This window comes from Erpetoichthys calabaricus, chromosome 13, assembly GCF_900747795.2.
Source record: "Erpetoichthys calabaricus chromosome 13, fErpCal1.3, whole genome shotgun sequence".
In the NCBI taxonomy this organism is placed as follows: domain Eukaryota; kingdom Metazoa; phylum Chordata; class Cladistia; order Polypteriformes; family Polypteridae; genus Erpetoichthys; species Erpetoichthys calabaricus.
Window position 1 is genome coordinate 34,205,818 of NC_041406.2, and position 13,967 is coordinate 34,219,784.

The 13,967-nt window shown below is 37.1% G+C and overlaps 1 protein-coding gene across 2 annotated transcripts in view; it reads left to right on the forward strand.

Annotated features, from left to right (window-relative positions):
* hsf1 (heat shock transcription factor 1) overlaps positions 1–13,967 on the forward strand; it is an 82,426-nt gene that overhangs the window by 58,829 nt on the left and 9,630 nt on the right. The window contains exons 6-10 of one of the 2 annotated variants that reach the window (XM_028818106.2): positions 1,913–1,974; positions 5,493–5,589; positions 10,381–10,517; positions 11,054–11,284; positions 12,421–12,507. In XM_028818106.2, the coding sequence (XP_028673939.1) occupies positions 1,913–1,974; positions 5,493–5,589; positions 10,381–10,517; positions 11,054–11,284; positions 12,421–12,507 (614 nt within the window). The remainder of the gene's footprint in view (positions 1–1,912; positions 1,975–5,492; positions 5,590–10,380; positions 10,518–11,053; positions 11,285–12,420; positions 12,508–13,967) is intronic. The other variant, XM_028818107.2, reaches the window with a different exon arrangement.

Here is a 13,967-nt window from a genome sequence, read left to right on the forward strand (position 1 = left end):
TGTGGAACGTTTAAGGCAGGAGGGAACTTCACATAGCTCCAGGGATCTGTTGAAGATCTGTGTAAATATGGGGGCCAGCTGATCAGCACAGACTTTAAGACAGGAGGGTGACACACCATCTGGACCTGGTGCCTTCCTGATCTTCTGTCTCCTGAAGAGCTGACTCACGTCCCCTTCACAGATCCTGAGTGCAGGTATGGTGTCAGTGGGGAGGGGCAGGGGCTTGGTAGTGAGTGCTGGGACTGTATTTAGATTGGCGTGGGTGAGAGGTGTGAAAGAGGGATTATCAAACCTGCAGTAGAACAAATTCAGCTCGTTGGCTAGTTGATGGTTCTCTTCAGTATGGGGGGATGGTTTCCTGTAGTTGGTGATGTCTTTCAAACCTCTCCACACTGATGCAGGGTCGTTGGCTGTAAACCTATTTTCCAGCTTTTCAGTGTAGCACCTCTTTGCTACTCTGATCTCCTTTGTCAATGTGTTTCTGGCTTGATTATACAGGATTCTGTCCCCACTTCTGTAGGCCTTCTCCTTAGCCTTACGAAGCTGCCTGAGTTTTGTAGTAAACCAGGGTTTGTTGTTGTTGTATGTGCGAAAAGTTTTCATGGGCACACACATATCCTCACAAAAACTGACGTAGGATGTCACAGTGTCAGTAAGCTCATCCAGGTCTGTCGCTGCAGACTCAAAAACACTCCAATCAGTACAGTCAAAGCAGGCTTGTAGTTCCAGCTTTGCCTCGTTGGTCCATCTCTTCACCGTTTTCACCACAGGCTTTGCAGATCTTAAGTTCTGCCTGTAAGTCGGGAGAAGATGAACCAAACAGTGGTCAGAGAGTCCCAGGGCAGCACGAGGGACAGAGCGATAAGCATCCTTTAATGTAGTGTAGCAGTGGTCCAGTGTGTTTTTGTCCCTGGTAGGACACTTAATATGCTGACTGAATTTTGGCAGTTCTTGCCTGAGGTTTGCTCTGTTAAAATCACCAAGAACAATGAGCAGGGAGTCCGGGTGTTTGTGCTCCATGTTAGTTATCTGGTCAGCCAGGTGTTGTAATGCTTCACTAACACAGGCCTGAGGTGGGATGTAAACACCAACCAGAATAAACGAGGAAAACTCCCGCGGTGAATAGAACGGTTTACAGTCAATGAAAAAAGACTCTAAGTGAGGGCTGCATGTTTTGATTAGTACTGTGACATCTGTACACCAACCTTCGTTTATGTAGAAACAGATTCCGCCTCCTTTCGTTTTCCCCGAGAGCTCCATGACGCGGTCCGCACGGAGAAGTTGGAAGCTCGGCAGGTATAATGCGCTATCGGGGATGTGCTCACCAAGCCAGGTTTCAGTGAAGCACAGGACAGCAGATCTGGAAAAGTCCGTGTTTATTCTGTTTAACAGAAGCAGTTCGTCCATCTTGTTGGCCAAAGAGCGGACGTTCGCCAGGTGAATTGAAGGGAGCGCAGTTCGAAATCCCCGGTGGCGCAGTTTAACAAGCGCTCCGGCTCGCTTCCCTCGTCGGCGTCTCCTTCTAATTCCGTAAAGGGCAGCTGCTCCTCCGACTAAAAGTTCTGTAAAGTATTCCGTCTGAGTGAAAGACGGTGAAAAAATTTCACCAGCGAATTGACCGATGTGTAAGAGTTCCTCTCTGCTGTATGTGATCAGAGGTGGACAGCTTATCACGGAACAAACAAACAAAAACAGAGAAAGCACCAAGGAACGAGGCACCGAGGCTGCCATCTGCGGCGCCATGATGGAAGAAAATCAATAGCCTAATGTGTGTGTTTCAGAGTAAGCAATGGATATTTTTTTAAACCCTGTGCCTTTTGATTCTTAGCAAATTTAAGCTCCTTAACCCTCAGCCTTTTATTTACATTCTTGAAAGACATTTTTAATTCAGAACTCATTTTCTTTTTCACAGCTTCTACAGTTTCTTATTTCACTGGTACAGTCTAACAGAGTTTTGGGAGTGAAAAGAAAACTGTAAGTACTTTAGCTGTTCTATGTGGACATGTTTCAGTTCACTTTTTGTTCTAATTTAGCTTAGTAGAAATACTTTCATCCATTTCCCAACTGCTCAGCCTGTTCATGGTTGTGAAAAGTGGTTGACAAATTGTAGTATTTTTTAATCTGTTTATGTAGTGTGGTGCTCTTAGGTGTTGATGTCGGATTTGTGTTGCTGAACCACTGTCCCCCTTAAATAATAATTATTTCATTGAAACTGTATACACATTACTGTGCAAAACTAGTTATCCAGACCATTACATTTTTGTTTATAAAAACAATACATAACATTAAAATAAACAAACATTAATGCGATGAATAGTAACAAGAATGTCCTGTGCCTTATTAAAGTTAATATTTGCTGTAACTGTTTTTTTGACTATGGTCACTTCTTCTTTTCCCATTCCCAAGACATAGCGTCAGTTATGCGTGATGTTTTTGCCAGTATGTCACTCTCCTAAAGGCCTTGCATGCAGTTATCATTCCATCTGTCCTGACCAGATCCTGACACCATTGGCTGATATGCACCCCAGAACATGACATGGCCTTTACAGAAGGCTGCAGTGAGACATTATTGTACATTTTGAACTCTTATGATACACTGGGAGTAGTCTGTGCTCTACATATGTCTGCTATTGTCACTTTTGCTTGTTGCCTTTCAGCAAGATTTTTTTTTTCTGCAGCAGCTCATGTAAGTCTATTTGTTTAAAACCTTAATGGTTTTAATATTTGTCAAAGGTTGTTGGCTTAACTATTTCCACATTTCTCCGCAAGGCCTCCCTAAATTTGTTAAGCAGCACCACTTGCATACCTGGTTTGGATAATCACTTCCTCACAAATCTAAATCTAAAATATTGGGGTCAAAAAAAAAACTTTTCTTATTTGCCATATTGACCCAGCAGAATGATACCAACCATGCTTGGTCAAGTTTTGTTTGAACACAGCAAACAGCAGGCCCATTGGACAGTTTTTTTTTATTTCGACACTAGTAGGGAACACAATTTTGTGTATGACAGCCATACTCTGATTCTTGTCAGTTTTTTATATGTAAATGTTTGCTTGTGTTATATTATAACTACCATAAAAATAGAACTCAAACTAATGAGATTTTACGAAGAAAAAAAAGTTCTATCCATTGTTGAGTTGTCTAACTACTACAGCATCTGTAACAGATACTGAAACAGTTCAAATCAGTGTTGAAATGACCAAGATACTAATGAACTGTAGGGAGGCACCTACAGATCTCTCCATCAGCTCTTTCAACTTAAAGTATGAAATATTTTCCACAGCACTATCCAAATAAGAAAGCTTCATTGTTAATCCACCTTGTTAATAATAAAAGGAGGTCTGTGTGTCTTTCTGGTTCTCATTCCGATAGATGGCACATCACAAAACACTACCACTGCTTTTAAAAATCCCATACCAAATGGCATATTAATAGAGACATGTGCATTACAGGATGTACTGCAAACACTAATCCTGATGTCTGTATTGACTGCTTCTATTTCAACACGTCTTAGATGGGTAGCACAGCTAGTTTTTGATAAAGCTAGTAATTACTTTTATTGTAAAATTAGTCTAATAACGTTTATGTAGTTACATTTACAAATCTCTATCTCCTAAGACATTGAGTTCATGATGTTACCAGCTGTGTATTTTTATACCCTAATTACACTGTTTAGTCATAAAAACTGCAGCTACTAAGTGTTTTTTGTATATAGTGAACTTTAAATGTATACATTATTTTTGATGTGGTTCCCTTGAACTTGGAAATAACCTGTTTTAGTGACGGAAGACTGTCAAAAATAACTCAGGTAATTATTTCTCATGAGCATCATTATGTTTTTTGTGTTTTTAGAAGTCTTATCATCATGTACAGTATGCAGTTATGCTGTATATGATTTTTTTTTTTTTTGCTCTTATGCTAGCTAAATAGAAGTGACTGTAATCTTAAAAGTTGAAAGCCCTTCTATGTGATAAGTATCACTGAAGTATCTACTTTATGTTATGACTGTAGTAGTAGGGTGTTGTACCATGTTAGCCATTATGGATGTAGTGAGAGTTTAAGCAAAATTACACCTTTTATTGGCTAACTAGAAAGATTACAATATGCAGGCTTTAGAGGGAACTCGGGCCCCTTCTTCAGGCAAGATGTAATCATGTTATGACAGAAAAGTGTATAGTTTAATGATCTCTGGAGTCTTCTACAAACACCATCACCTAGGAATTGGGTATCAACTGAAAACAAGTACAGTACTGAGTTGTATTGTCTCCCCAGATATAAGTATTTTTTCCAGTATCATATTTTTATTTGTCCTTCTAAATATTAATCCAATGTTAAATTGCAGTATTCATAAATGTACGTTTTCTATGCTTTTTTTCCTATTTTTGATATGCATTATAGTTACATCTAAATAACTGGATCACACATAATAATTTTAGAAAATAAAAACTTGGCTAATCAGAAATTAATCAGTTTTTTTTTTTGCCTTGGATTTTAAGAATGTGTAATGAGGTGCTTGTAACTGAGAATATGTTCTCAAATTTGTGAATGTCTAATTATATTATGAATTGTCTTTTGTAGACTTATGTTTATACCAAGAACTGTGCACTGCACAAATACACTTGACTTGAGCTTTCCTAGTTTTCATCGTCTTTCTCTGTATGTTTAGCGTTCGTTTGCTCAGAGGTTGATGCGCTTGCTGTTTCATGAGCAGCTCCTCTTTTCTCCGCCCTAACTGCCCACTTCTTCTCTTCTTTCGTCTGCATCTTTTTGCATTAAAACTGATTAAGTCAGTGTTTGCGTTGCAATTACCTAGTACATTTTCTTTAATTTTTCACTTAAGCTGGCATTTGAGTCTTCAACCTGCCTCAAGAATGATTTAAGATATGAAAAGGTAGGGGAAGTGATGACGAAGGTGATAGGGATGAGGACGGCGTCTACACACAGGTGCCGCCCTGCTGGCCACTGCCAAGAGTTGATTCTACAATAAAATAAAAGTAAAAAGAGGAATAACCTTGGAGGTCAATCATCACTCCAAAAGCGGATCGTAGATGTCATGTAGTATATGTGTAGCAAGTTTCAGGTCAATAGTTCAAACAGTTTGTTAGCTACAGGGGATTTAAAATCCTGGACAGACAAACGGACAGCCACGGTAGTGTATTATATATGAAGATATGTTTGAATATGTATTGCTTGAATTTGAGATCATTTTTTTTGAAAAGAAATTGATGCCAATATGATGGAACTAGAATTTGGATGGACATATTATTGCCATTACACCAGAACAAAGTACACTAGTGTTCTACTGTTGTAGAAATCAAATTCTTGAAGGTTGTTATCTGTTACTGTTTGATTACATGAATTGAAGTCACTTTAGTATCTGCCTTAAGTTATCTTGCAGATCTCAAAAGTGAAAGTGTTTTCTATTAATAACTTATGGCTCAAATTTGTTGCTATGGATGCACAATACATGTTTTTATTTGTTCTTTTGCAGGCCTTTGATGTTGAATGACAGCAGCACAGCACATTCCTTGCCCAAATATAGCCGACAGTTTTCACTGGAGCACCTACAGGGATCATCTGCATTTAATGCAAGTTAAATTAAATATTCATACTTGGAATCTTAACACAATTAAAAATTAAGTGTTCAGTTTTATTTATTGTTGTATACATTAATTTTGCATTTTGTGGCTTGTATCCCATTCAGAACTTATGTTTCTTTTAAGATAAAATTACTCTTCTCTGTTCCTGATGTCGAGTTATAGGTAAATTTGAATTAGCTATCAAAACCTTAGCTGTTAACACTAGAATTACCAGAGTCTACGAAAAAACTCGTAGATCCGGCCCACCTTAAAACCGTTCTCACCTCTTGTCTTCTAAATGTGCTGATTAAGACAAGCAGCCAGCTATTCCATCCCCCACTGTCGCAGAACGTTCACTAAGTTTTCCCAGCTCATGCCTTGTTTGATTATCTGGGAGTGACTGAACTGCTGGAGTTTTACAGTGGAAATAATAGATTGTTATTTGGAACACACAATTGTTATTTGGAACACACGCATTTCATTTGTGTTCCGTTTCTATAGTAATCTGTGTAAACACATTGTTAAAACAGACACTTTTTCATATTGTAGTAATAAATGTTACAAAATGTAGGCATAAACTATAGAATGTGTGAAGCCTGACGTCCAAACATCAAATAAACACTTTCACAAAAGGTTCAAGGATAATATAACACCTTCCGTGGCGTAACGCAAAGATTTGCAGAATCAGAGCACAGCAGCTTTGCCGTGCCTTGCCGAGTTCGATTCCCCACTGAGGAGGAAGTGTTTTTTTTTTTTTTTTTTTTTTTTCTTTGTAACCTCAAACGGACATAAAATTTATAAATTGGTATGCACTGTAAACATTAAGTTTAAAATGTCGATCGCGGTTATTTCTGTTGATTAATTCATGCTTTTTTTACTTAGAGTCAAAACAGGCTTATTCAGCTTCTGATCTGACTCTAACAGCGCCACAGTATAAATTCACACCCGATCTGACGCTGTTCGTTTTCAAATATTACATCGACGATATTTTCTGATTGGTACTATTCGCGCCATAAAATGATTTCATCAAAACGTCACATATATTTGTCTTTCTTTTTTTTAAATGTGCGATGATCACCGCCAGCATGTTGTAGCACACAGTAACTGGCCACCTGCATGTTCTTGCGCACACTGAATAAGCGCACTGAATAAGACCGCGCTATGTGCAATCATCAGATTCAAATGTTAACAGTTCACACACACGAAGGATCGTCTTTCTTACAATATATGTGAAAACATCATCACACTAATGCAATATTATTTGAAAACAAACAGTGTCAGATCGGGTGTGAATCTATGCTGGAACTGGAAATTCTCTGATGTGGAATCAGTTCTGTATGGTTGTGGGTGTGAGTGGTGGACATAACTGGGAATTATTGTGAATGTGCGTGGTGTTTTGAGATAATGAATAGAGCTGCAAATTACAGGTGCTTGTTCAGTGTAATAGGAACCATAGCACAGAGAGGTGTGTACACAGCAACAAGAACACATGTCGTAAATGTAGGAATGGCGCTCCTTGGGTGAGCTATAGCGCGTCTTTATGTGAAAACAGCAGTGTCAGATGGGGAGTGTCTGATGATTGCATATAGCACTGAAGTTACTGCTTTTTACTATGCTTTCCTCTGCCTGTCCTGGAATACAAAAGAAACCGCACACAGCAACATGTGGGGACTGGCAAGATTGGGGAAAAAAAAACACGCAGTCGTATGTGTCGTGATACACTGCAGAACTATAGCGCGTCTTTATGTGAAAACAGCAGTGTCAGATGGGGAGGGGAGGGAAGGATCCTGAACGCGACTGAGAGAATGAAAAGTGAATTAAAAAAAAAAAAAAAACAAAAACAAAGCTAACCTTTACAAATATCATAAATTACACCGGCTGTTACAGACTGAAATCAAATGTATCTTTTTATTCTAAAATAGTAAAAATAAGAGCAGTTCACTTCTCAAAAGGAAGTCGAGCAGGATCGAACTCATGACCTCTTGATTCCCAGTCAGCAACTGATACTGTTGCGCCACGGTGGCAGTCTTAGTAAATGAGTGTCAATGTCGCACACTAAGGCGGCTTTTTTTTCCGGCAGTTATATTTTTGAATAAAAGTGCACTTGTTCTGTTATATTTGTACCTTTGGTGAAAGTGTTTCTTTGATATTTGGACATCAGGCTTCATACATTATATAGTTTATGCCTACATTTTGTCATTTACTACTAGAATATGAAAAAAGTTTCTGTTTTAAAAAAGTGTTTACACAGATTACTGTAGAAAAAGAACACGCATGAAATGCGTGTGTTCCAAATAATGATCTATTATTTCCACTCTAAAACTCCACTTCACTCCCAGATAATCAATCAAGGCATGAGCTGGGAGAAGTTCGTCCATGTTCTAAGTCGGTGGGGGGATGGAATAGCCGACTGCTTGCAGCTTGTCTTTATCTACACATTTAGAAGACAAAAGACGATGGCGGAGAGGTGCGAACGGATTTAAGAAACGATTTAAGATGGGACGAATCTACGAGTTTTTCATAGGTTCTGGTAATTCTAGTGTTAAATTTATTCTGATGTAACCCACATCCTTAGTGTTTAGATCATGATTTCTTATTTCTTAATATCATTACCAGTGCATATGTAAAACTGTTCTTATTTTCATGTATTATTAGAAGTACATGCTCCTTTTGGCTATTTTATAGATTTCACAAACTTCAGCCCATTTTTAGGGATTTCTATAAATAAATAAATAAGGTACTGCAAAAATGCCTCTACTAATCATTTACTGATGGGCTTTTTTTGGTATTCATTACACTTATAAAACATCAGTAGATGGGATATTCATCTCTGTACTGGGTGGCATATTGACATGTTGGTAAAATGACTTATTAATGTGAAGGATTCACAGGCCTCATACTGAATATGTGATATCAAGAGAAATGTGTCTCAGTTGAACCCCCTCAGACCAGTACAAAGTGCTGTTTTGTTAGTAGGTCACTTTGCAGAGATGAATGAACACTTTACTGATGCTTTGTAAGTGTAATGAAGACCCAAACAGGTGTATATTAAGGTCTTGTTACATAACAGAAAATGAGTAATCAGTGTCTTTTAGCAGTACCTAAGCTAAAGTGTTACCATAATTTTTTCTTTCTTTCCTAACATGACAACTTTGAAAATTCTGATGACAGGGCTTAGCTGTGCCATGCATTTGTAAATAACAACTTATGCTTCAGTCTGCCTCTATTAATGGACAGATTTTATGCAACAGTGGTGTTTCATGCTGTAGTTATTTGGGAGGGTGACATCAGTTCAGTGGATGCCTTACTAGAGACAGTGGCAGGAAAGAAGATGCTAGCAGAACTGGAGACCATTATGACTACTGCTCCACATTTTCACCCTAATGTGAATGTTTAGTCACCAGTTCTTTCCACCACTGTTTGCTAAGAGATGCTACTGGGGCTTTCATCCCCAATCCCTCCACACATATTTGACTAATCTATGCTCCCATCATGTCATTCTTCAGACTAGCCAGCCACATTGGCGTAGAGACAATATTTCTTTAGGAATGCTAAACGTAAACTGGGTACGATGTGTGTGTGTATGTATAGTTATGGGTCCCATGCTAATGTTATAGTTTATAGTTTTTTTATTTGTGTTTTTTTAACTGTTGTTCACTATTATTTATGTTCTGTATTGGTGCTTTTTCATTGTACTTACTTTATTTTATCTTTGTGTTCATGTATCTAATATATCCATTACATAACAACAAAACTAAGACAATACCATACCCAGCGTCTAAAGGACAGTGGGCACGTTGTAGAAGAAATCAAAGCTTTCTGAAATGCTCTTTGAAAACAAAACACCCTAAAAATGAAAATTCATAATTTGTGATAAGTTGTGTTAAAATTCAAACCAGACATTTTGTTAACCACCACTGCTGATTTAGAAGACCAGAGATTTTTTTTGGAGGAATGTAGACAGCAGTTCTGAGGTATAAGTAGTAGAATTGCTTGTTGCTTCAAACGCCTGTATATTTGAACGCAGGGCTGTGCTTTTGTTGACACAGACATTGTGGCAGTACAGGCATTGTTCCAATCAAAATTTCTGGGTCTGTACCCTGTACTTTATGAGACTTTCTAATAATGAGAGAAGATAAAACTGCCAAAAAATTTTAATTTGAAAGAATAACCAAGACATAAGCTGTATTCTGTAGATGGCAGCTAACATAAGGATAAGGTTTACAATCAAAAGTTTTTTACTTCGTCTAAAAACTCATCAACACAACTTCAGATTTAAAGGGTCAAAACTGTCCTGCATCTTTTTTTTTGCAGAGACAAGACTCAGAAGGTTGTAGATAGTAAATGAAATATATTTCTAAATGAGACCAAAGCTTACAGTCATTTTGCTTAGTGACAACATGTAATTGTAAAAAGTAAAAGTGCCAAAAAGCCTTAGGTGTACTCCTGACATTATTGTTATTATTAGTATTATTATTGAATTATAAAGTCTAGGTACATATTGTAGTCAGTTAGAATCCAGCATAAAGTTTACTCCAACCTGTGATATTCCTATGCTCTTTTTTACTGTGCTGATCTCCAATCCCATTCTGTTTTGTGGGGTGTTTACTTCTCCACAACCTGAAATCTGCACTTTGGACTCCAACATCACTTACTCCTCAGGCAAGACGACTGATGACGTTTTTGTGCATCTTTTTATATATACACGTTTAAAAAAAAAATTGCCATTTGTAACATTTATGTCACATATGCAGTACGATACGTACATTCATAATCTCTCTTTTATCTCTTTAATTCTAGGCCTCTTCTCAGCAGTATACAGGAACAGATTTATATTCTTCAGATTCTCCTGTAAATTCAGGCCCCATAATCTCAGATGTAACAGACGTTGCACAGTCAAGCCCCTCTTCATCCTCAAATGTTAGCACAGATGAAATGTAAGTTTTTATTTTATTACCGGAATTGAGAAATGAAACTTCTGAATCATATATAATAAATGAATTGGTTAATGAAAACAGATGGAATATTCACAGACTTGTACACAGAATTTGCATTGATATTCAGTTATTAACTCATTAACAAAATTCTAAAATATATATATAGGATTATATTACCAAACAGGTTCCTAAATTGACGTTTAGGGTATTTGTTTAAAAAAAAAAAAAAAAAAAATATTCAGTATATTATTTTGATTTTTTCATCTGTCTGCATGTATTAGCAAAGCAAACAAATAAAACTAATATAAAATAGTTTATTACTTTATTAATACACAGTACAATAATGTTTGGATACTGCATGCATTTTAGTTGATTGATACTCAAGTTTTGCTGATTTGTGGGTTAGCATTTCTGGGATTGGATGGTTGTAACTTTTATATATGTGATTCTCATAATTGTGAAATAGATGTACCAATACCAAGTAAATGGAGTGATTGAAGCCCACGTAATCAATAATTAAACAATTGTGTCCACAGAACCTCCCAACCAGTACAGATAAAAGAGGAACCTGCTAGTCCGGTTCAGACTCCACAAATAGAAGAAGCCAGCCCGGTAAATGTTTCTGTAGAAGATCCTCTCTCACCCACCACCTTTATTGACTCGATACTTCAAGAAAATGTGCCCAGCGAGTCTGCTGCTGGTACCAGTGCAACAGTGACTGAAACGGACTCGGAAGAGAAATGCCTTAGTGTGGTATGTCTAGATAAGTAAGTATGCTGGAATCTTTTTATTGTCTTTTATATCAATTTCATATTTAATGTGCCACTCCTTCCCATCCACTGGAGAGGACACTCATTTCAACAGGTGACCCTTTGTCGTTGAAATGCTGTTCTGTTTACAAAATGAAGACTGGACAGCTAACATTGAGCTAAACCTATTTAAAAAGAATCTGTCACTTTTTTCGTCACTGTGCCCATTTGTGCTATCCACTAGAAGGGACATTTCTTTCCCCAGCTGGAGCAGAGCCCCCTGTCTGCTGCTTAGAAAATGAACACTAGACAGCTAAAATAAAATGCATTTTCAACTGTTGCTGGTTCATTTCAAAGAAGAGGAAAAGAAGACCAAATTATACTAGATGGTCCTCTGACACTGAAATTTAGTGTCATTAGAGCCTGCATAAAATGCACTGTTCTTAATGACTGTACATAGTGTGAAAGTTAGGACGTTCAGTTACCCAAATCATCTAGACAGACACAAAAGTACAACGAAAAGGTGCACAGCACAGACAGAAACAATTAGGCACACATTCATGGAGGCTGGAAAGGTAAGAGACTGAAAGATTCATATTTTACACATTTGATTATTGGCTCCTAATTTTCTTTCAGGGGCCACTGGCTCCTCGAGGTGAATTTTTGTCTGAAGCCCTGCCCAACAATTTAACTGAATTTAGTTGAAATGAAAGTAAGAGTAACCTGCAGATTGCATTCATTGAAAAGAATGAATTTGTCTAAAATGGATAGTTGGTAAAGAAAAAAGCTGTCTTTTGAACTTTGAAACAGGGAAGTATGTAGCACAGCTATTAATTTGCCTTCCTCCCCATCTGTTATTTGACTGATCTTCACATCACAGGTAAGCTTATTGATCATCTTCTTTGGCTAGCATTGCCTGCTATTATTCTTGCTTATTATTTCCAGTCCAGAATATTCTCCTTGTAGCACAGCTTGAGCTTTTCAATTTGAACTGAGAAAATGATTCAAAACAATTCTTTTAAAACTGAGTCACGCTCTTCTTTTAGAAGAGCATGATTTCTGCAATACAATTTAAAGTTTCAGCTGTAAAGCAAGGTGTTAAACAATACATAATGGACTTGTCCCAGTTCCTTGTCTTTTTTTATATCTTGCAGTTTGACTCATTCTTCACAGATGTCAGAAGTCACTTGTGTTGTCCCAAGTCCTTCCTCTTCTTCGCTCTGTCCCAGAGCACAGCAAGGGTTAGCATTTCTGATAACCTGTTGCCCCCAGATCACTTAATACTGTGCTAGAAACTAACAGCTTTCCTGAAATTTCTTTAATATTTGTGTTTTTACCCATCTTTCCCCAAAAATAGTAATTACCGCTAGCCGTTTTAAACTTAATAAATTTGTGTGAATTTTACAATGTCCAGTTATTTCTAAAGTACAAAATCTGAAATAATGGTAAACAATAGGATTTTTGCCAGTGCATTAGCACAATTAAATGCAGAAAAAGATGTCACAGTTTTTATTATCTGGGGACAGGCAGTCTTTATAATATTTGACTGTTAGTTCTTAATTTACTTATATCATGGGTACTAAATGAATCAAACAAAAGGGGTTTTAACTGAAAATTTGTCATTTAAATTTCTCTCTTCTCAATACCAGTTACTGTTTGCTGTTTGAAGCCATTGCATGTGCATGTGGTATTTTTTCTTATGCCAAATTGAAGTGATGGTACTGAAGTTTTGGGGTTTTTTTTCTCTTTTATGCAACTTTTTTGAGTACAGGCTTCACACCTAATAAATCTTCAAATTATAAAGTTTTTTTTTTTTCATCATTCATTTTACTCCTCAAAACTGTTTTAATTGTGGTATTACCAATAGATGATTATTTTCATTTAGCTGCTAGTGTTAGTTTTTCTTCCTCCTTAGCATAATGTGAATACAAAATATTCAAAATCTTAAGCTTCTAGTGTTGACATCTGTTTATTTTAATAAAAAAATAAATAAAGAGATGATATGAAATACTCGATAACATGCTGGCGCATCTGCCAATTCATTCATCAAAGCCACTTCATTTTAAGGTTGTAGTAAGTTATAGCCAAACACAGAATTATGGGTGCAAGGGAAGAACCAAGAAAGATGTGGGCATTAGTCTATCACAGGGCGCACTTTACCCATGCATACCTGCCTGACTCTGTCTTGAAGCTGCCAAAAAATAAATAAAAGCTGTGGACTGGTTATTGATTTCATAGCCAGCATCCTTCAGACCTGCCTAGTAAAGCCCATAAAAGAAGAGCAATTCAAAAATATAGACTTTTATACTTGGATCTTAATATGGATACCGTACACCAGTTAGCAATGCATTGATTGTTTATGACCATCTTCTCACCATTGTTTGGCCTGGTGTCAGTTTTTGTGTGAGGTGTCTGGGAGCCCAGTCAACAATTTAGAGTTTTAAGAAATCATTTCATGAAAAATGTGGACCTGAATGCACTTGCGTTGTTTCAGTTTTCTCCTGAAATATTGTGATGTAAGAAGACAAATCAGTGTCTAAAGTTTACAGTGCAGTATTTCTGTCACCATAATTCACCAATCTGTTTGAGATCTTTGATAGGACCCACTGTTTTTTGGCCACAGGATTTCTGTCTCCTTTCTCATCTTTTAACTGAGCTCTAATGTTCTTTTTTTTATTTTTTAAATCAACTTTTAATTTTT